At 41.9% G+C, this 23,254-nt stretch overlaps 1 protein-coding gene across 1 annotated transcript in view; it reads left to right on the forward strand.

Moving 5' to 3' along the window:
• The window catches only part of dnah9 (dynein, axonemal, heavy chain 9), a gene marked incomplete at both ends in the record, with an annotated part of 182,158 nt that overhangs the window by 127,807 nt on the left and 31,097 nt on the right, over positions 1–23,254 (forward strand). Inside the window, 9 exon segments of the mRNA XM_083933223.1 lie at positions 213–401; positions 2,313–2,548; positions 2,634–2,756; positions 6,925–7,129; positions 13,476–13,640; positions 15,773–15,913; positions 18,625–18,795; positions 18,975–19,097; positions 21,883–22,076. Of these exon segments, the coding sequence (XP_083789349.1) occupies positions 213–401; positions 2,313–2,548; positions 2,634–2,756; positions 6,925–7,129; positions 13,476–13,640; positions 15,773–15,913; positions 18,625–18,795; positions 18,975–19,097; positions 21,883–22,076 (1,547 nt within the window).

The raw sequence follows: 23,254 nt of genomic DNA on the forward strand, positions 1-23,254 counted from the left end.
AGAGCAGAGAGGCAATAAACAACATGAAAACTTAATAAAAAAAGGACTTGAAGGTAACAAGACGTTGTTGTGGAGATTTCCTGAAGTTCATGAGGCTATGCATCCTTGACGGCAACTGTAGAACATTTAGATTTGATTTCACCGGCTGCCGTGGGGAATACGTTAGTGTAAGAAAAACAACAACATGATCTTCGTGTGTGCCTGTGTTTCAGGTAGGGGGCCTTGCATCAGAGAACGTTCGCTGGGCGGAGGCTGTAGAAAACTTAAAAAAACAGGAGAGGACTCTGTGTGGGGATGTCCTCCTTATCACTGCCTTCATCTCCTACCTGGGATACTTCACCAAACGTTACAGACTCCAGCTCATGGACAACACCTGGAGGCCTTATCTCAGTCAGCTGAAGGTGGGTGGCCTTAAACAGTAATGGCTGATGTGCCCATATTCAAAAATGTAAATACATGTTTAGGCCACGACAGCTGTGGAGATACTACATGGCGCCCTCAAGAACTACTATATTTGGGATTTTGTGTTTTCTGTTTCTGATGCTGGCGGGCAACTCTGAGCATGAAGACAACATTAAAGAAAACCACTTTGGTTTAATTTTTTTTGTTTAATCTCAGTGGGTTATTATAACACTACTCAGCAAAGTAATTACTGAAACCTCCGAATGGCTACCAATAACATATATGACAGTTTGTGAGCAAGTGCCGTCCAGTTCAAGGCTCAAAACCTACCTAATGTGTATATGATGCACCTGGATGCAAGAAATGCAATATGTAAAATAAATGTATATAAATGTATATATATAAATAGATAGTTGGACATTATTTGTATATCACACCTGATGTGTCTGGGCATGGCTGTTACACAGGAGGTCTGTGTGTTTTAACTTAAGCAGACTGTTGTTGTTTTCAGGTGGTTTACGACGATAAACATGAGATCTACAGCGCCAGTCAAAAGTTTGGACACGCTTTCTCATTCAGCTGAATGGAAAAGTGTTCCCAAACCTTTGACTGGTACTGTATGTCTGCGCACATAGAATTACGCATGGAGCTGGGAACTAGCTGTGAGCTGCTCACCTCACTTATAGGCTACATTGGAACATTAGTTGTCAATTAAGGTGTGTGTGTGTGTGTGTGTGTGTGTGTGTGGGGGGGGGGGGGGGGGGGGGGTTGTGAAGTGTGATCATTGAACTGTATGCTTATTCTGTCCACAGTCAACAAGAGCTGTCAGTCACAAATCAAATGCATTTTGACCCAACACCTAAAGCATTTCATCAGATCGTTAGATGTCAGAGACTGTCAAAATGTCTTCGATTTGTGACAGGAGCTGATGTTGACTGTGTGGACAAAATAATCATACTACGCGCATGTCCGTGCCACACGCAGACACACACACACACACCGTGGTGAAGTGAATGTGACAGCTAAAGTTATAGGCTATAAGTGCAATTATACCGAAACGCCACTAATGTCTTTGGCACAATTAACGCAGGTAGTGAAGTGAGCCAGCTCCCGGCTCCCAGCTCAATGCGCAATTACGCACGGACAAAGATGGTGTTTAGTTATTTTTCAGGAACAATCCCTGTGCAATAACTTTGTCACACCAATCATCCGTCTACAATTTAACTAGACCTATATATTTCATAGTTTAAATACTCACTGTTCTTTAACAATTGTTGCTGCATACACCTAATTATAGAATACCATTACATCCACCTACTTCACAATATGATTCCAAGTTGTTACCATCCCATAAACAGCCTAATTTTATGGGAAACTATTTAAAGTTTATCTCGTACGTACAAGATACTATCTCCTACATAGGAGATGAACTACTATGAACTACGAAACGTTTTTTTCACCTTGCCTTTCAGGGCCTCCATATGTGACGGTTTAGAACTGCCAGAGCTATGAAAATAAAAATCTCTGCCAAAGAAACCAGTTGTTCTTTAAGCAAGTGCAAGTTAGCTCAAGGATTTTCTCACACAAATACAAACAACAAATAGCAATTTACTCCTCCACATGGAGACCACAAGAACAGTGATTGGTCAGCATGAGCAGTTTTTCTGATGCTAGTGGAAATCAGACGCTAAACAATAAATCAAAACCCACATGCAATATCACTACCTTAACTGCTTGCGTCCAGTATATTCCAGCTTCACACTCCCTGTTTTATCTGGAAAAAAGGTTCACTCAGAAACCATTCTTGTATAACTTATTTACAATACATGTATAAGTCAATAAGCCGAAACTTAGCCAAAGTGGTGAAAATGTTTCAAACTTCATACATGCTCATCACTATCATCTGTAAGGTTCCCATCCCAGTGACCCCTGACCTGGACCCTCTGACCATGCTGACAGACGACGCTGACATTGCGGCATGGCAGAACGAGGGTCTGCCTGCTGACAGGATGTCCACTGAGAACGCCACAATTCTCACTTCCTGCCAACGCTGGCCCCTCATGGTGGACCCCCAGCTGCAAGGCGTCAAGTGGATCAAAACCAAATATGGCGAAAACCTACGTGTCATCCGCATCGGACAGAGAGGGTAGGAGGCTTTACAGTGAAATGAGCTTACGGTAATTTTCTGGGGAAGATTCTGACAGAGGGATTCTGCTGTTTTGTCCTCATAGGTACCTAGATGCCATAGAGAGAGCACTGGCAGAAGGTGATGTGGTTCTGATAGAGAACTTGGAGGAAACATTGGATCCCGTTCTTGGACCTCTACTGGGCAGAGAAACTATTAAGAAGGGCAGGTAAAAAAGATTTCCACCTTCCACTACTGAGCTTTGTGAGCCAGGGCTGAGTATTGAACCTAACATGCTGACAAGACAATCTCACTTCAAGCTGTATTTAGCAGCTTTCAATCTTGCCATATTTTGAATATGAACAAATTCACACACAAAAAATGAAAGGAACATATTTTCAGAATGGAAGAATGTGTGAACATACTCCTATATAGAATAAAGAATGGAATTTGTGTTCTTGTCAGTAGCTAATTAGTCCCCAGTCTGTGGGCTGGAGGATGTTCACCCGATGGCGGTTGGTGGTAGGGTTGGGTCAGTGGATGAGGTCATCATACATCGCCGTAGATCGACCACTGAGCCCAACATCGTGATTCAAAAAGGGTGGACAGAAAACACCCGAAAGAGAGAAAGACAGATGAAACAGCATCACTGTGTGCGTGTCTGTGTGTGTGTGTGTGTGTGTGTGTGTGTGTGTGTGTGTGTATATGAGCCAATCTGCATCGTTAATCAACCACCCGATTGGTGTGTGTTTGAGAGAGAGAGAAAGTGAGAGGTGTAGAGATGCTGGACTAAAACAATGTTTCTGTATGTTATTAATAACTCACTATTTTACCCTCCTGTGGTTGGACTTGGCATCACTGATGTATGTAGACCCACCCTGCTACTGTCCCTCACACAGAGTGAGAGCTATTGGTAGACATCGCCCAACCCTACTTGGTGGTATCAGACAGTATTCGGACCAGACTGAGGTTGCAACGGCAGTTCAACTGCTGGAAGATGGTGAAAAGATTCCGGTGGTAGCTTGTCGGTTTGATGTGTCTCCAAGAGTGGTCAGCCAACTTTTGGACTGTGGTGTCTGTGACATGCTAGACAGGGGTACTACTGGTAGAGAACATTCTCTTGATAATGTGCAGAGCCCTCCCAGTACCAATATAGAAATAGTAGGGTTTATCTATCTATTTTAGAAAGATGATATTCTAGTCATTTTTATATAGAAAATGCATCACATTTGCGGCCAGGCGAAGGCTGCAATTTGACATCCTGTCTACGTGAAACCATATTCCTCCTTCCCAAAAGACGGCTTTCTGAGGTGTAAACATGTGACGTGACATGCAACACAAAAATGGGTATACACAGTGACATACAGTCACAGTCCAGCCTTCCTTTGCTGCTCCTGTCATTATGGTCACTGACTTCGTTGAACTTTTTTCCCAAGTTCTCTAATTTGCTGATCACTTGTAATTTATCCCGGTGAAAACCACGTCGGCAAAGTACCTTGGCCACCTTTTCAAAAAGGATCCTTTCTCTTACCGTCCCCGTGATCTGATTATTCATGGCTTTCTCTTCCGTGATGGTCTGCGTTTCACAGATTTCAGGCTTTCCAGCTGCTAATCTTGATGGTCGATGTTTTGTTGTTGCGGTTGACCTGATGACCAGGTGATATCTAGTTTCTGTGATCCGCTGTTTCCTGCTTTTAAAACTCCTGGCTGTGGGTTGCACAATAGTTCACGCCATCGACACCTCTGCCCAAGTCAAACATGTATAACCTACATGGAAAGGGAGCCACCACATTAGAGGACTAATTCAGTCCAGCGATATACCTTAGTCGGTAAAATGTGAGTTCAAGGACCAGGCCACAAAAAAAGCAGCCAAATTACCATCTTACTGTCCAGTTTGAAAAAAACACCTCTGTCGCGGCACCTGATCCGGCTATTTGAGTCAGTATCGGCCCGATATCTGATATTAGTATTTGTATCGGTGAATCCTAATTGTGTTATATACTTTTTTCATAATAAATGTTTATAGTACCATCACTAGACTACCGCATGCCTGGCTGAGACGTAGTGACTATATATATACAGAACCATAATATTATAGTTTTTATGAAATATGTGTTTGTTATTGGCCTTCCTTTAGCAAATATGTCCTCTAGTCAGTGTCATTCATCACTGACATGATGGATATGATGCTGTTTACTCTGAAGTTAAGATGATCAATACTGCTTTGGTTGTCTGTGCACATCATAATTGATTGAAATGCACTGTAGTTCACAGAGATATGCAAGGCAGAATGTTATTTCTGTTGTTATTGGTTTTGTAGTGAGGACCTTTCACTTATATAAAATAACTATCAACAAACAAACAAACAGTGATCACTTATCACCATTAGCATGTGGAAAAATATCAGATGATTACTGCTTCAATCAAAGATAGTATTAACAATATCAACTAGAGGTCAATGGATTAATTGTTTTGGCCGATTAATCCGTGCCGATAGGACATTTTACAAACTATTGGAATTGGCGGAACTTGGGTCCGATAGTGGCCAATGGCTGTAGTTTTTTTCTACAGCGTCATAAACTGCTACTTCCCTGCCCTGCTCTCTGAGAGGCAGGGCTGCTCTTCACACACACACACACACACACACACACACACACACACACACACACACACACACACACACACACACACACACACACACACACACACACACACACACACACACACACACACACACACACGCACGCACACAGACACAAACACAGACACAAACACACACACACACACACACAGAGTGCATGAGAGAGAGAGACAGGGCAAATGTGGCAGCAGCAGAGAGGAGAGAAATGACCCAGGTGAAGACGAAGAAATGCGTCAGTCACGTTATTTTAAGTGCAAAAAAAAAAGAAAATACAATAAAAAATAAAACAAATAAAACCTTCACAAGTTCAATGTCAACAAACAAAGATAACCTCCTTGGCACGTGCATCACATTTCAGCATAAACAGCGACATTTCCATCACCACCACAGCGCTTGTTAAGCTAACAATTCACAGCTTGTTAAGAACAGCTAAAATGAAAGCTGTCGCTGTGTAGTCTGTTCGTCTGAGTTTGCCAAGAATCTTAAAATTTGTAAACTTTAGCTGCTGGCTGCGACAAACATGCTCCAAACTATCGTTACTATATCTGCCTTTAAAAATCCACTATCGGTCGACCTCTAGTCTCAACCTTCCACAAGGCAACACTGGTCCAAACCTAGTTGTAACATTAATTACAGATGCAGGTTCTGGATCAAAATCCTTTTTATTTATCCATCCATCTTCAACCGCCTGTCCCTGTTGGGGTCGCGGAGGGAATGGAGCCGATCCCAGCTGACATTGAGCGTGAGGAGGGCTACACCCTGGACAGGACGCCAGTCTATCACTGGGATAACAGACAGAGACAGAGACATTCACACTCACACCTACGGGCAATTTAGAGTCATCAATTAACCTAACACGTGCATGTTTTATGGACTATGTAAACGTTTATTATACCATCCTAAATTTGTTTATAAGAAACACATTGTTATGCCCTTATTGATAGTCAACGATGCTTTTTGCAGCTACAGGATCTATGCAAGAACAATGCCTTATAAGTTTGGGTTAAAAATGAAAAAAATGAAATGAGATATATCTGATGTTGGTTTTGATGCTTTTGTGGGATTTGTTGATAATAATAACAACCAGATAGAATAAGACCAGCCTTATATTTTAAATAATGATGACATGACATTATTAGATTAATCATGTGACCGAAAGAACGAGGTCGCGGGTACAAGCGGCCAAAATGGGTTTTCTCAGGAGGGTGGCTGGAGTCTCCGTTAGAGATAGGGTGAGAAGTTCAGTCATCCGTGAGGAACTCGGAGTAGAGCCGCTGCTCCTTAGCGTTGAAAGGAGCCAGTTGAGGTGGTTCGGGCATCTAGTAAGGATGAACCCTGGGCGCCTCCCTAGGGAGGTGTTCCAGGCACGTCCAGCTGGGAGGAGGCCTCGGGGAAGACCCAGGACTAGGTGGTGGAGATTATATCTCCACACTGGCCTGGGAACGCCTCGGGATCCAGTTAGAGCTGGTTAATGTGGCCCGGGAAAGGGAAATTTGGGGTCCCCTGCTAAAGCTGCTGCCCCCGCGACCCGACCCCGGATAAGCGGATGAAGATGAGATGAGATGAGACCAGACCAGACATGAGAAAGAAGATTCCTTTGACTGAATACAGGAAAACCTATGACATAAGACATGAGAGATAATTATAGCTGTTATTGGTTGATCATCTCAGCTAGTGTCTGCTTTCATAACATCTTCCCTTTAGAAACTTCCATTTAAAGACTCTCAATGATCAGAAGATTTCCGCTCCATTTCAGGTACATAAAGATTGGAGACAAGGAGTGCGAGTACAACCACAGTTTCCGCCTCATCTTGCACACCAAGCTCGCCAGCCCTCATTACCAGCCAGAGCTGCAGGCCCAGTGCACCTTGATCAATTTCACAGTGACCAGAGACGGTCTGGAGGACCAGCTGCTGGCGGCGGTGGTCAGCATGGAGAGACCTGACCTGGAACAGCTAAAGGTGAGGAAGTCAGAGTATCAGTGGAGGCAGAGGTATCTCTACCTGATACAGATATTTAACAACAAAGAGCAACTTTTCATGAATGTCTTTTCATCCAACATGTCACAGGAATGTAAAAGTGAACCTGAGCACACATGAAAGCCCTTTCTGTCCCACTCTTCCAGGGCTATCAGAGAACAAACAAGCGTTACAGGTTCTGCTCCTAACATCTTTTCTGTGCAGGCGTAATTAAAAGAAACAGTCAGAGGAGTCCGGGGCCTCCATAAGCTGGGCATTGCACTTTCCCTCGTCATTACCCATCTTTAATGCTACACGTCTGCAAGAAAACAGTCTGTCTTAAACATCCCAAGAGGCTGCAGGACCAGGCTCTTTGATTCCAAAACAATCAGCTGCTGCCTTTGATTAACAGCAAACTAAGTGGATGTGTGATAATTATGGGGCTTTGGGTCCCTCACTTAGGGAGACTGGGACACTGCAGGGCTGTGTGTGAATGTGTGTCTGTGTGAGTGTGTTGAAGTTTGTCACTGTGTGTATGGGTGCCTGTTAGGGCTGGATATCGCCTTCATCCTCAGGATGTACTACATAACATGATACGATTGCAATACCTGTAACGTATATACAATAGTGTCTGACAACACAACATTGAGTGTGTTACAATCCCCTTCCACTTCCGTGTGGACATTATTTTACATTGCTCCAATGTCCCAGAGCATTATATTTCCCTTAGTGCAGAATAATGATAAGTACTCAGTGTCATTCACCTCTGACATGATGGATATGATGTTTATCTCTGAAGTTGAAATTACCAATACTGCTTTAGTTGTTTATGCAAATCATAATTGATTAAAATAAGTTTTGAGTTCACAGTGATATGCAATGCAGAATGTTAGTTACTGTTGTTAGTTTAAGTGTACCTGAGCAGGTAGGGTACAGAGTACCTGAGCAGGTAGAGTACAGTATCCTGAGCAGGTAGAGTACAGTATCCTAAGCAGGTAAAGTACAGTGTACCTGAGCAGGTAGAGTACAGGGCACCTGAGCAGGTAGAGTACAGCGTGCCTGAGCAGGTAGAGTACAGTATCCTGAGCAGGTAGAGTATAGTGTACCTGAGCTGGTAGAGTAGAGTGACTTTATCAGAGCTTTTTCACTGAAAAAGTTTTTCCAAAAAATAACTCTCTTTTGCTGGTAACATGTGAGTGTTCGATTGAATACCTGAAACAATCATTCCTATCCAATAAGGTTTTTATGCCAAGGAAACGTTGTTCACTGTTCCATTAAATAGGACAGATCTTAGATATGAATTGGCAACGGGAGATATTTCTAGTCCGCCCAGGTCATAGAACCCCAGCTAATGTTATGGGCCAGAAATCTAATGCTAACGTTATGTTAGCAAGATTTAAAAAGGTCACTGCGTACGGTTGATAAACAGTAAATATGATTTTAGCTATCCAGCCATTGTTCCCTACTGAGAATGATAATCCATGTGTGATGTTGCTGTCAGCTGCAGCCTGAAGCAGCGAGTTAAACAGCGAACAGGATGTGAAATGATCACTGCGATACAGTTCATAGGGGCAGAGTAACTTACTTACAGCTCGAGTGTCACAGTCTCCGGTGTTCAGAGTACTCTGAAGGCTCTGAAGAACTACACTCTGTTGTAAATAAGAGATTTTTCTTTTTGTTTTAATTTCATTTAGGACACCCTGCAGCCAATCACAATTGAGTTTTCACCCAGACCACGGTATAATGTTATTTAATTAATTGCTGATGTAATAAATTATAATAATAAAAACTGTTAGATATCTACTTGATTGATTTAAAGCATTAAGGATTTTTATTCTAGCACAAACAGAAGTAACGCCTGTCCTGCACAGACTGAGGCTATTGTGAGGAACTACCTACAAACTATTCTGCTGCTGCTGCTTGGCTATGATCATTTCCTAACTGATGTAAAAAGGAGTCGAATGTTATTATTTCTGTTCAGCCATAATGGCCATAACTTTTCTTTATGCATTCATTTAGTGAAACACTGACTTCCCTGCTTCTACAAACACTTTACTTACTGTGCAAGATCCACCCAACTAGTACCTTTAAATATAAAATGCAAAAGCTTTCACGAACTGGTTACTTTGAAGTATCAGCATTTAACAAAACAATAACAACAAAATATCAAACGATTAAGCGTTTATTGAATTTAAATTTAATTGAATTTCATGGATTCTTTCTCTGTAGCATCCATGACGGATCACCCGTGAAGACAATAATCCATTAATCCTAAATCAAAAAATCCAATGCACTTTTGAAACACTAACAATTCCCCAATGTGTCGCACTCACCCTGGATACTGTTCTCTGTGACACTCTTCCATTTATCATCAAGCTCCAGGAATTGTATAATTGTGTCTTGATGCTATCCTCAAAGGAGTTTCATCTTTTTTTATCACTCTGTCAGACTCATTTATGTTCACACATCTAACTCCCCAAAATCAAAGGAGAGGCAGATAGGAGACGCTTTTAGGTGTATTTTCCTTTTGAATGTAAATCATTGTCTTTGTTGTGCGACTTGACTGTGAGGAGAGAAAAGCTGTTGTTTTCACTCTGTTGATGAGCCGTCACCAGCTGTAGCTGTTAGATGTCCTTGCTGGTCAGTTTGTTGCAGGTGCACTGTGTAAAGTACAGCAGGTTTCTGGCAGCCGTACGGCCGACTTGTCGAGGAATAATGAGCAGCAGATATCCACAGTATGGGTTGAATGTAAATGTTCGTAATTAAGTGAAAATTCACTTGATCAAAGCTCCAGCGCCTAATGATGCCTTGCGCTCGTCTCATCGACAATCTGTGCTTTTCATGTCAGCTGTTTGAAATGGTTTAGCCGGTGGTGCTTCTGTACCACAGCAATTAGACAACACATTGACACACTACCGCTGTTCCTTAAATGCAGCTCTTGTTAGTCAAGAGGAAAGTAAAATCAGAAATCCCTCTTGGTTCAGAACACGTCTGGCTGACGGCGATGTCTTGCAGAGATCAGAACTTAAGATAATGCAGGGACTCTGTTAACGGGTCAGGCAGATTTAACTCTAACAATCCTATTTGCATTTTGATGGTTTTCTGGAGCTGTTCTTGTTTGTAAGGCTTCTTTAGGCAATGCTTTATTCAGACCTATAGGCTTTCATCCATGGAAAAATCAGCATTTTTAATAAATGGAGTTATTTTAAGCCTTATGTCCCCTCAGCAAAAGTGAAATGTGATTTAATGAAGCTGCTTTAATTAGCATTTCACTGAGATTCGAGGGTGAGAAAAAACAAGATCTGGAACTCACTTATCATTTTAATTAACACTGAAAGTTGAAGGTGGGGGGTTGGGGGAGTTGCTGTGTACACTCCAAGCACCTTTCTATCAAAACACGGCCCGTAGGATGAAGTGCTGAATGGCTTTTTGTTGCCAGAAAACAACCTGGACTGATAACAATCATCAGACTTTAAATGGCTGTACCTGTTTGTGTTCATTGAATGACTCGGTGCCATGATACCTTTAATGAGGTTAGCGTTGCTACTCAGCCGTAAGATGACTACTGGGTGAAAGAGCTCTCATTTAACCAAGGCAAAGGCGGGCTAAGGAGCTTAAAATGTCAAGTTGCCTTTTTGGAGAGAGCACAGGGGGATCAGTCTACAACCTTTTAGCACAAGAAAAACCTCCTCTGGTCCTCCCTGTGCGTGTACGAGTGAGTGTGCATGTGTACACCCCTGTGTGTATTTGCTCCAGAACCATTCTTACCCAGACCTTCGGTGTTAATGAGAACCAAATTGCTCCACTTCCCAAGTTACCTAAACAGGGCTGCTCTGTGGCATTCAGTAATCATTTGCTTAAAAAATGAGAGCTGTAATATCTCATTTTAATCCCAATTAGAGTGTTCTGCTGACTGGTTAATTATTTGTTTTTTCCCAAGCAAGGGTAATTACAAGTACAATGTGCCAGAGGAAAGCTAATCGTTAAAAACTGACTCATTACTGGGTCCAGTTGGGAATGTTTGAGTGTGGATAGCTTTTCCCCTCAAGAGCACCGAGTGTGGGCAAGTAGAAGGTCACAGTTGACTCATACATGCAAACGACCACTCAAACCCATTCTGTGATTGTATTCTCTGCTCGAAGCACACGTCAGGGCTTTCCATGTAAAAAGTAATGGATGTAGCTAGAAGCCAATGTTGGAGTTCCTCAAACCTGCATTCTTTCTAATGTCCAGCAGGGGACGACACCACTGACTCAAAAAAGAAGTCTGATTTTATAGAAGTCAATGAGACAATGAGCCTACTTCTCATTTGATTTATTACCTCAGTAATAAGTGAGTTTATTGTCCCAATCACTAGCATTCTAAAAGTCGTCTTCAATACAGCATGATGTTTACCTGTCAATCAGGATAGAGGCTTAGTAATACATATCCATGTGTACACTAAAATAGCTGTGGACTTGTTTTGGGGTGTTGCCTGTTTTATCGTTTTAGTACTCTGACCCTCTCACAGTGTGTTTTCACTTCATCAAAGTTGATCGTAACATTTTGTTTGCCTAAAAATTTCGATCAACATTCAGTTGTTGCATATTGCTAACCAAGCTAGAAAGCAAGTGTTAGCTGGTAACTTAAGGGAGACTGCAGATTTTCACTCAGCTCTGTGTCACTGCAGTACATGCAGAGGACGGTGCCAGTGCCAGATGCTCCCTGCTCACCTGTCGACAGAAGTCCACCAGATGACACAGCTTGTTCAAAATCAGTAAAAGTTTCCCTCTTTAGTGAGTAGCACAGCACCACTGAAACGGCAGCGCCTTGGCGCTCCTCCCCCAGCTTTACTCTCTCGTCCAAATATGGCCACCTCTGGCTCCAAAACACCAAGATAGTGACGGTGAAATGTCCAACTCCTGGCTTCAAAACAGTTGCACACAAACCAGTGGGTGACATCATGGTCCATTATTTCTTTACAGTGTGGGTCCTTCTTTAAAATGGCACAAATCACCCTTTGTTTTTGCTGCGCAGTTTTGGCCCAGGGGAACAGGGGAACTACTAGTGAGTTGGTAATAACGTCAAATTCAGAGCATGTAACATTTAACAAGGCAGAGGCTCAATTAGTTTTTACAATGGTGTAAAATACCTCTCATCACTGTGATAGGAAATACTGTCATATAAAGAGCAATTAAGCAGTGTGATCTCTTAAACTATCTCCTCCCCTGGTGCGATCTGGGCTAAGTATGTCTTTTGTCATGGGAACATTATGCCACAGGGAGGAGGAACAGCTCCACCTCTAGTTCCCTGGTGATTATGCGGGGGCAGAAAAGTATTACCACCATCTGTCCGGAATCATGCCACTCAAAAATCCTCAGCTATCATCAGTCACCAACTACTCTGAAGTAGGTAAATCTCACAACAGCCCACCCTCCTGTAATTGCAACAATTCAAAGGTCACAGAAGCTTCTACTAAAGGAAACTTCAATAAGCAAAGTCATTATTGAGCAAAAACAAGGAACTGCAACAGACTGTAATGAAGGACAAAGGAGGATGAAGCATTAAAGGGAAGTAGCCGTGCCCCGTCCACTTTGTTCTCCCAACGCCTCTCAAACGGCATGCTTTGAAAAAGTGAAAGTTTAGTTCTTTCAGCCAGAACAAAGACAAAAAAACTGTTTGAGTTCAAGTTTTATTAGAGGACGGGGTGCACTAATCCATATGGTGAGGTGTGAGCTGTGTGTGTATGTGTGCATATTCTGAAGCCTGTTCATAATTGAATACATGTAAATGTCTCGTACAAGATGATTCATAGAATGTGTATGTGTGTTTGTGTGTGTGTGTGTGTGTGTGTGTGTGTGCGTGTGTGCGTGTGTGCATGGGTGTGTGTGTGTGTGTGTGTGTGTGTGTGTGTGTGTGTGTGTGTGTGTGTGTGTGTGTGCGTGCGTGTGTGTGTGTGTGTGGGTGCGTGTGTGTGTGTGCGTGTGTGTGTGTGTGTGTGTGTGTGAGTGTGTAGTTCACCATCAAAGCTCCCTCCCCTCTTGCTCAAATTGACGGTCTCATCACATTCAGGGTTAGGTCGCTTAACAGAGGTTTGATGTTTGCAACCAGACAGAAGCTGGCTAATCCAGCCCAGAGCGCTCCCTTCATGGGTCCGGATAACCAATGCAGAGCATATTGATTACTCCTGCCTTTGAGGTGCCCTTCAGTATTCACGTCCTCATATTGACCTACACCTTGAACATCTCCCACTGCCTCTGATTATGATGATAAGGCCAGAGAGGAACCTGACAACAAGCATACAGCGTATCTGAGAAATTCCTCTGCAGTCTGTCAAATTGAAGTTTTTGAATGTTTTTGTGTTTATTAGTCTGACCTGACGAAGCAGCAAAACGGTTTCAAGATCACTCTGAAGACACTGGAGGACAACCTGCTGTCCCGTTTGTCCTCAGCTTCAGGAAACTTCCTGGGTGACACAGAGCTGGTGGAAAACCTGGAGACAACCAAACGCACTGCCGCTGAGATTGAAGAGAAGGTGTTGTTCTTTTTTTATCTTTATCTTTATTCTGTTTATGTCTACCATCACTTCTTTACTCCTATTAACTCTTACATTAAGTACATGAAGGATATCAATCGTATACTTACTGGGTACCTATACTGGAACAAGTGTGTATGTACAGGGGCAGATAAGAATATTTAGGGGGTAGCAACTTTGTATTTAGGAGGGAAATGCCTATATTGTAATTATGGGGTACAATAATAATAGGTCAGACTTTATTTGGAAAGTTGTGCATGAGACTGACATGACACTGTCATAACAGAGTGGTTTTTGCATACTTAAAACTATGTCTCGTACTTTAAATTTTACTGTCACTTTTTGTTGGTTTGACTTAACCGTCACAGTCATGTACCAGTTGCAGTTCACAGCCTTTAATATGTCGTATTTCGTAGGATATCATGCGAACTAAGGCTGTGCGATATGAGGATATGTATCTACTGTAATGATGATTGAAAAACATCTGTCGTTTCATATTTTGTTGTCTTTTGTTTGCCTGTATCATAACTTCAGCATTTTACAGGCTGAGGGGTGTGTGAAGATGAAGTGAGCCGAAGCCTGAATCTGAAAGTCTGAGAGTCGCTCTGTGCGTTATTGTGTACACACACTGACCAGTCTACTACACACACCAGACACACAACACACACGCTGGGGCATAACGTGACTGTGTCCCAGACATGCACAGGCTGCAGTGTTTCAGTGGAGTTAATAAATTTGCAGCTAATTACGGCTATGCAGAATATTATTTTTGTGCTTTGGATATTTGGTAAAAACCAACAGTGAATATCTGCTCATAACATAATGTAATCAACAGCACTACTAACACTCGAAAATTGAACCCACTGCAATGCTCATTATAGATGTTCAGTCACACAGCGGCGTGAAAGTGAAACTACACTTCTAAATATACTGTCAGCTGTTGTCAAAGAAAGATACAAACAAAACACATGTATGTTACAACAACAATACTTTTGATAAGATGCCCATATCAGAAATCAGAAATCACTCGTGTGACCGTGCAGCACTGGACTCCACCGCTCTCTGTCCCGCGCTGCCATCCAGAATGAGAGGGTTTGTCATTTCCACACCTTAACAGTGCAATTAAAATGAATCAATAGTACGAGAATGTACTGAGAAAACATACTTTGCAGTTTGCCTTTATTGATAGTCTACATTAAGCAAAAATATAAGTATGTTCTATCTTAAGAAAAAAATATTAATTCATTCATTAATCCATCTTCAACCACTTGTCCGTATCGGGGTCGCGGTGGGGCTGGATCCCAGAAGACATTGGGCGTGAGGCGGAGTGCACCCTAGGTAAAAAAAGAATAGGCCTATCCGAATACCGAAAAAGGAAATTGAATACCTACCCAATGAAAGAATATTTGAAGGTCATGTCCTAAATCTAACATGAGTATCTTTCTCCAAGTATATAAATAGTAGGAAATAAGCCTTTCGATTTGGCAATTTTACACAAACTACTCATTAATTTGATTTACAAAAAAAAAATGCTATATCGTGATATATATCTTTATCCGGATATGAAATGACCTATATCGTGATATGAGATTTTTGTCATATCGCCCATTCCTAATACGAGCCCATTGATGATCGCAACACATAATTTGGCACAGAAAGGCTGTACTTATTAAATATTTAATTTTCCTTACAGGTACCTAGTATGTTGTTGGTTATCCGTATTTGTACATGTTTCCAGAGTTATTAACAGACCGTAATCCTTTCTATGCCACTTGCTTTGTTTCTGGTTTTTTTGGTTATCAAATCAGATTATGTCAGATTATCTCTTCCTGAAGAGAATTACTTTGTGATACTTCAGAGCACGTCTGAGGAAGTACTGTAGATAATGTGAGAGTGTTCTTACTGTTAGTGAGGAGATGAATGCTACCTCTGCAGATGTTCATTCTTAAGTATAATTGCGCAGGCAATTGCTGTAACCAAAAATTAAAAAAAGTCCCATCATTGCCATGTTCCGCATGATTTATTGGATGGTGCACAATTTCATCATTTTCTGATTGATGAATCCCACTTGTATTAATGAAGCCTGCATGCATGCTTGTGTCTATGACTGATTCTGTTTCTCTTTACTGTAGGTAAAAGAAGCCAAGGTGACAGAGGCCAAAATCAATGAGGCTCGGGAGCACTACCGACCAGCAGCATCACGGGCTTCCTTATTGTACTTCATAATGAACGACCTCAATAAAATCCACCCCATGTACCAGTTCTCTCTCAAGGTAGCGTGTCTATTGACATACCGTGTTACCTTCCTGCCTCAAGGGCCCCCAGTGAGACCCCTCTTTACACTCACTTCTCTGTTCCTCCCCTCCCTCTTCCATTTGCTCATCGTGTTTTATGCTCTTTGCCCTGCTTTTATTGTGTTTGTGGCTCCCTAATGTGGTTATGTAGAGCATAATGTCTTTCATATTGTCAGCCAGCGAGCGCTGAGAGTAGGCAGCCTGAGATATGGTTTGCAATCACTCCCGACTCCGCAGGTAGCTGCCCTGGCCCAAGTTATTTCCCAACATAATCAAATGAAAACCCATTCAGAGTATATTATATACCTTTGACCTTGAGAATGAAATGGAACATATTATAATGTGTTCTTCACACAATATTAGAGCAGAGTGTGACAGAAATGACACTAGTGTAGAAGGTAATGACAATTATTATGATAATGTTACAATTTACTGTCACTCCCGCTACCACTTTTTCAAAGAATTACAGTAGAATAGAACTTTGATTAGTTAGATGTGTAGAATTCACACCTGCACTTCCTTATGTTTTATGTAGCAGTGATTCCTAACCAGGGGGTGCTTCTACTTTTGCCAGGGGGTAATGGGAGAGATTCCCTGCTCAACTTATTTGAAAAAGTTCTAATTATGATTTGACTTTCAGGTATAACATCTGAACACTATATGTTGCAGTTATGTAATAGTGGTTTAAAACTACCCAGTTAGCAAGCTAGTACAGCCTGTACAAATTTTAAACGGGTAGCTAAGTAATGAATAAATGGCAGAAATAAATATTTAAAAATAACAGATAAACAGTTCAAATAATTCACTAATAGTAACGGATATACTGTTGAAATAGTTAGGTTATAGTAACGATAAAAGGTTATAATATGATGATTGGTTAAAACAGTTATTTAATAGTAACAATAAACTGGTAAAATAGCTAGCTAGTAGTAACGATAACTGGTTGAAATAGTTAGCTAATAGTACAATAAACAGTTGAAACAGTTAGCTAACAGTACAATAAACGGCTAAAATAGTTAGCTAAAAGTAAAGGGTAAACAGTTGAAACGGAGCTTTAGTCCTAGTCGGAGTGGTATGATCCTAGACCAACCTAAATATTGACACTATCCACATTTATATATTGCATTTGGAACATACAGTATAATGGGAATGAATTGGGTACACAAGTTCATCCGACAGGGCTGTGGGGTACCTTAGACCAAAAAGGTTGGGAACCACTGTGCTTAAGCAATCACAAGCGGAGAATGGTCAAGATGAATCTTATCAAATCATTTCAAGGGTGATAGAGCTCCACTTTCTGTAAATGGCCTGTTTAAAGAACATCCTTATATTGTAGATACTCGAACCAGCTACGTTACTCAGACAGGACGGTGTATGTGGGGTTGACTACAGTGTGTGCGTTCATGATGGTGAAGGATTATGTCACCCGGTGCAACAGTGGTGGTCTTTGAGGTGTGACAGGCACATAGGAAGAAGATAAACCAGGTTATTTTCATGGGATTTGTTGTCTTTTAGAAATATCTAAAAAAAATATTGTCCATTATATGGATTTTAAATGTCTCACCCTTAGAACATAATAAGGATAACATGGATACGTGCCTTACAGTGTTAGGATTAAACTGCCATTTTTGAAGTGTAACTTCAAGAGTAATACATTATCCCAGATGCTGACAGGTCTTGAGGACATGTCTGGCAAGAACACGAGGAAACAGGGTCCACTTCTATGGTAGTTTAATGGAACAAGCCAAATTACATTGATCCTCTCTTTCCATTACAAAGATCGTATGCTGTTATCATATATAAACACAGCAGCACAAATAATCTGTTACAGTCAGCACAGAGAAAAAAAAAGATACAATATTAATAAAATATGTACAGTAGGATAGGGCAATACAATGGCTAACAAACAACTAGCTACCCTATTATTACTTGAGCCATCTTAGCAAGGTCATCTGCCTGTCAATGCTTAGGCCTAGGGCCCAAGTCATGCTCCGCCAATAAGAACTTGTCTAACACATAACTAAATTTAGCAAACAATCACTTAGCTACCACTTTTGAAATAACTGAGCCAAGCTTTTGCAAGAGACAAAGTCAATAACAGATAACAAATTTAGCTTAACATTGAATGTGGTCTATACCTAATCTGTGAGATAACTTTTGTTATGATTTGGCACTATAAATAAAATTGAATTGAATTCAAATTGAATTGAATAATACACTCAACACTCTTAAACAACACTGAATAAATGACTTAGCTTAGCTGCACATACAGGCAACCCTATGGACAGTAGAGGTGGCTAGAAAAAGGATAACCATGGGAAACATACAGGAATACAGCCTGAAAGTCCAAAAAGGACAGGTTCTATTTAGAGGACAATAAGCTGCCTAACTAACTCCAGCAAGGGGCTCCCTACTACAGCTCAAACATATAATCAGACCCTAGAAAACAGCTGGCCTTTTTAACAAAGCCAAAGTAGCATTAATTAGTTCATATTTATGTCTGAGATGAATGACACTGACTTGATATCTGATTTATAATTAAAGGCCAATACGAGACAGTTATTGATTCGTATTGTTATATCATTGGTTTCTAGGTTGCTGACTGTATTTTCAAAACATTGTTACTTGTTAGACCTGAATGTCAGATATTGAGCCAGTGTTGAGTGTTGTACCTGCTCCTGTATCCCCAGGCGTTCAGCGTGGTCTTCCAGAGAGCGGTCCTGAAGGCGGAGCCGGACGAGGCTCTGCAGCAGCGGGTGTCCAACCTAATCGACAGCATCACCTCCTCAGTCTTCCAGTACACCACCAGAGGCCTGTTTGAATATGACAAGCTTACATACATTGCTCAGCTCGCCTTCCAGGTAGGAAGGGAAGCCGCCTGGTTTCATATTCTGCATGGTTTGTTTTGAGAACACCTTGCTATTTTATCAGTTGCTTCTGAGACCGACAGCCCTGTTTGAATCTAATCAAGTGGAAAGGAAATGTGGTTTGTACTGAAAATACAACATTTAAAAGTCCTTCCTGTTTGTTCTGTCCCCAGATCCTGCTGATGAATAAAGAAATAAACTCTGCAGAGCTGGACTTCCTCCTGAGATACCCTGTCCAACCAGGTGTAATATCACCAGTCGATTTTTTATCCAACCACTCCTGGGGAGGGATCAAGGTACAGCAAGTGATTGATCATAATAAATAAGCAACAGATTAATCAGTAATGAAAGTAATCCTTTGTTAACCATAATGGTTGGAAATTAACTCATCACAGTTTATTCAAGAAACATGTTTGTACTAACCCCTCCTGTCTCAAAACGCATATTTTTTACTATGTTTACGGCTCACGTCCACACTACTTAAGTGTTTCCGAGCCCCTTAAAATGGAGATGTCTGGAAACACTGCTGAGCCTGTTTTAGTTTGAAAACTCTGGGGTTGTGTTTTAGTCTGGACGGGCAGAAAAGGAGACGTCTGGAAACGTATTACTTAGGTAGGCTGACACACCTGTCTGTGATGTCATCCTTCTTGTGTGAGTGCCGGAGTCTGTCTTCCTCTAGGGGGATGTTGTATCGTCACTTCTCACTCTCAGCTGTGCTTGGTGCTTCCTTCTGGGAAGGGACTAGGTTAGAGCCACGATGCGAAATATGAATGCTTATTCCATATTACATTCCATAGGAGTTGACTGACTGAAATGCTGTTGTGACTCTGAACCAGTGGCTGGTGGACTGCAAGGGAAGCTCAGCTTCCCCTAAAATGTTACAAAAAAAAAAATGTGGTGAAATATGTACTGCTGTGTTTACATTTCATTGACTAAAGGGTTGTTCCACTGCAGCCAAACTAGACGCTCATTGGATAAATGTTGGGCTTTGTTCCGCCGATCGGACGCTCAGCGTCTCTGAGGGTCGATGGGACAGTTGGCTGGCCCGGATACTCAGCTTCTGTCGATTGACAGCTAAATGAGGGAATCATCGATGTTGAAGAATGTATGAAGTTGAATGAAGTTTTTCATTCCGTTGTTCTGAACTGATCCGGAGACTTTACCGATCCCCAGCGTCCTTGTCTGTGGTAAAAAACGACTAGCATTGTGTTTGGCTCCTCTGTTCTGTCACTCTGCGGTTTCTTTCCCCAACGAGCAGCAGCAGCTGCGGAGCTTCTCCCCCGTCACTCACACTCACACTCACAGGCACTTCACAGTAGCCTGGCGCAGCATCTCCAGCTGGGCCAAGGCCGTTTAAGCAGCCTAGCTCTGCTGGCCATTGAGAGGACACTGGTCAAGTCCCTGGAAAAGATGCCTAGTTGGTACAACAAGGTCACAGATTATTTTCTTGAAAAGGAACGAAGGGTAGAATTTACATATAAATAAACAAACACATTTATGATGTAGGCCGGAAAAATTAGCTTTCCCTCCTTGAAAGACCAGGAGCCGACACTGCTCTGAACGTAAACAATTTCCTTGGCAAAAGTTTCTTGCCCATCCCAAAATAGTCAACACAAAATAGTTAGTTTCATAGAGAAGTATTAAAAACACACATGACAAGTGTTAAATTGTACATCAGCTCTATTTTAAGAATATCATCCTGGATGCACCTCAATTTAAAATTTTGAAAAACACTCTGCACTAGTAAAACATTCAACTGTCTCTCCAAACTGTTCATGTAAGAAAGGCATCACTGAAATCCACAGTTTCCCTCAAGTTATTTCAGCACTTAGCTGCATTACAAAGTGACGGGAGTTGCTTCCTTTGACGAAGTTTGAGCACCCCATACATACACACAGTAGCTGGCAGCATGTGGTTCTCCGTGGGCTCGGCTCTGCTCCGGGACCCTGGTGCATTTAAACACTGAAAGGGCACCGTAACAACTCTGCATACCCGTATTTTGTCTTAAAGAACAGACGTCTGGCAAACGCAGCCCTGTGGACACCATGCAGCAGAGGTTCCCTCTCTTGTCAGATCAGTTTAGCAGCAAATTAAACCCTAACAGCAACATGTTTTTTTAGCCTCTCATGCTCATGAATTTTTCAGTCTATACCGCCTAGAATATTAACTTAACCCAAACCCCTCTGAGGGTTTGGAGACGGCCATTTCCCAACTGCACTCAACCTGCTGTGGATGTTTAGGGCTCTGCTAATCAAATTCCGTCACTCGATTTTCCCATCTCGATTGCAAACGTAATCAGTTGGAAAGCTTTATAGGAGGTTAAGATGCCCTGATTGTTTGGCCCCCTTGATGATATTATCTGAGCATAAAACCCACGAGAGCCGGTGTATTCTCCCCTCACCAGGGCTCAGGGGTTGCTAACCTCCTTTGCTAATTAAACAAACTGTGTTGAAGTGACAGACTGTGTGCTGAGCCACTTCGTCTCACTCACCACCTCATGCGGAGCAGTGAGCCATTGTAAAAAAGTTTACGGATTCACATGGATATTTTATCCATGACTCCTTGTACTGTCTGCTGTAAGAGGGATTCAAGACTCTGCTCCTCGTATATACAGTACAGTAGACAGCGTACACACTGCACGAGTGTGTGTGTGCTCATCAGTGTGTGTGTGTGTGTGTACCAGCTCAAGACTGCACTGCGTGACACTGCTGTTCTCCACAGATGAGATAAGGTGTCTGTCAGCTGTGGCATCACAATGAAGCCCCTACTGGTTCTGCAACGGATGCATATTCAGCCGTCCCCCACCCCCCGTCCTGTTATGAAAGGGATCGTGTTTACTCAGCATTTCTTTTTGAATAAATATTATTTATATTGGCGTGAGGAAAGATAAGCACTCCTTTCTGTTTTTTGTCCTTTTTTCTGCCAACTTTTTCAAACAAAGTTAGTCCTTTTGCTGTGTCTTGAGAAATGTTTCTGAAGTCATCAAACTGTTAAATGTGCATCACCGATCACAGAGTAGCAACACTTTTAAAAATACAGTAGCTTTTCTTTATGAATCATTTTTCTCCCTGCAACTACCAGTCCCTGTGCTCCATGGAAGAGTTCAGGAACTTGGACCGAGACATCGAGGGCTCGGCCAAACGCTGGAGGAAGTTTGTGGAATCTGAGTGCCCAGAAAAAGAGAAATTCCCACAGGAATGGAAGAACAAAACCTCTCTCCAGAGACTGTGCATGATGAGGGCCCTGAGGCCTGACCGCATGACGTACGCTGTCAGGTGAGAGGTGGAATCATGGCTCGACCTTTGCTCTGTGATCTGTGAACTGTGCTGTTTGGTGAAAGGGTAAAGTTTAGACATCTTAACCTTTGGCTTATAGTTTGAGATGACAGAGCACCCGTGTTCAGCACTGTATGTGTATGTCTGTTGCTTAGAAGTAGCGCAATTTCACAGCTCTGAAAGAAAAGTCCATGCGCCTCGTTATGAGCCCTTAACCTCTGTCTAGGACATCATTGTATCGGATTTAGGTCCCATTTCCAACTGGTCTTAACTTGCAATCTTATATATCTTATCTGCATATTAAAATACACAAAACAAAGATAAATAAAGCATGCCAAAAGCTTCCCTTATATATTACTTTATGTTTTAACTGTTGGAGAATAAATATTAAATCAAAAATGAATTGAGTAACTGATCAGGGCTGCAACATCAAGGACTGCTGGGGCCAAGTAAAATGCCATGTCTGGCTAGTAAATCTAGCAACTTTCCTAATTGGTTGTAGAAGTATTAAAAAATAATTCTTTCCGGGGCTGCAGAGGAAAGAAGCTAAGGGGTGAGCCATCTTGCTTCCTTCTCATTTCTGTTGAGAGCTCCACATGTACAGTACAAAGACAAAGTTTATGAAGCTTCAGCGAGTATTTCAACTATCCTATAAACAGGAGTTTAGTTGGGTAACAATAGAGGATGTTGAGAAGCTTAAACATGACAGTTAACTTTAGTCTAATGTTACTAATCAGAACATGTGAGCCGTGAGATTTTCCACTCCTCACCCTCCTCTGAGCCACTCTCTGCTCAATATCATCACTACTAGCTCACTACTAGCTCTGAAACAAGCTGCGTTGTATTTATCAGATGAATGGTGCCCGCCTTGAGAGAGGGTGGGCGCTACAATAACACAGAGACAGACTCAGGCATGCTTCAAACTCATGGTGTGAGCAGTATGAATCCACTTTTTAAAAAATCAGCCCTACACTCCATCCAAAATCCTCCGGCTTGCACTCCATGCTCACTCATGCTCCCCGCACATGCTCTGTAGCTACTAAGTAATGCTATTTAAAGCAAGTATAAATTGACTTAGGGCAAGTAGATTTCTGAACCGTTGAACCCCGCAAATGACAAAATGACTATGTTTAATGGCAACAGACCCACAGAGAACCATCACCACACTGTCGTTCCCC

This window comes from Echiichthys vipera (genome assembly GCF_963691815.1).
Source record: "Echiichthys vipera genome assembly, chromosome: 18".
Classification (NCBI taxonomy): Eukaryota; Metazoa; Chordata; class Actinopteri; order Perciformes; family Trachinidae; genus Echiichthys; species Echiichthys vipera.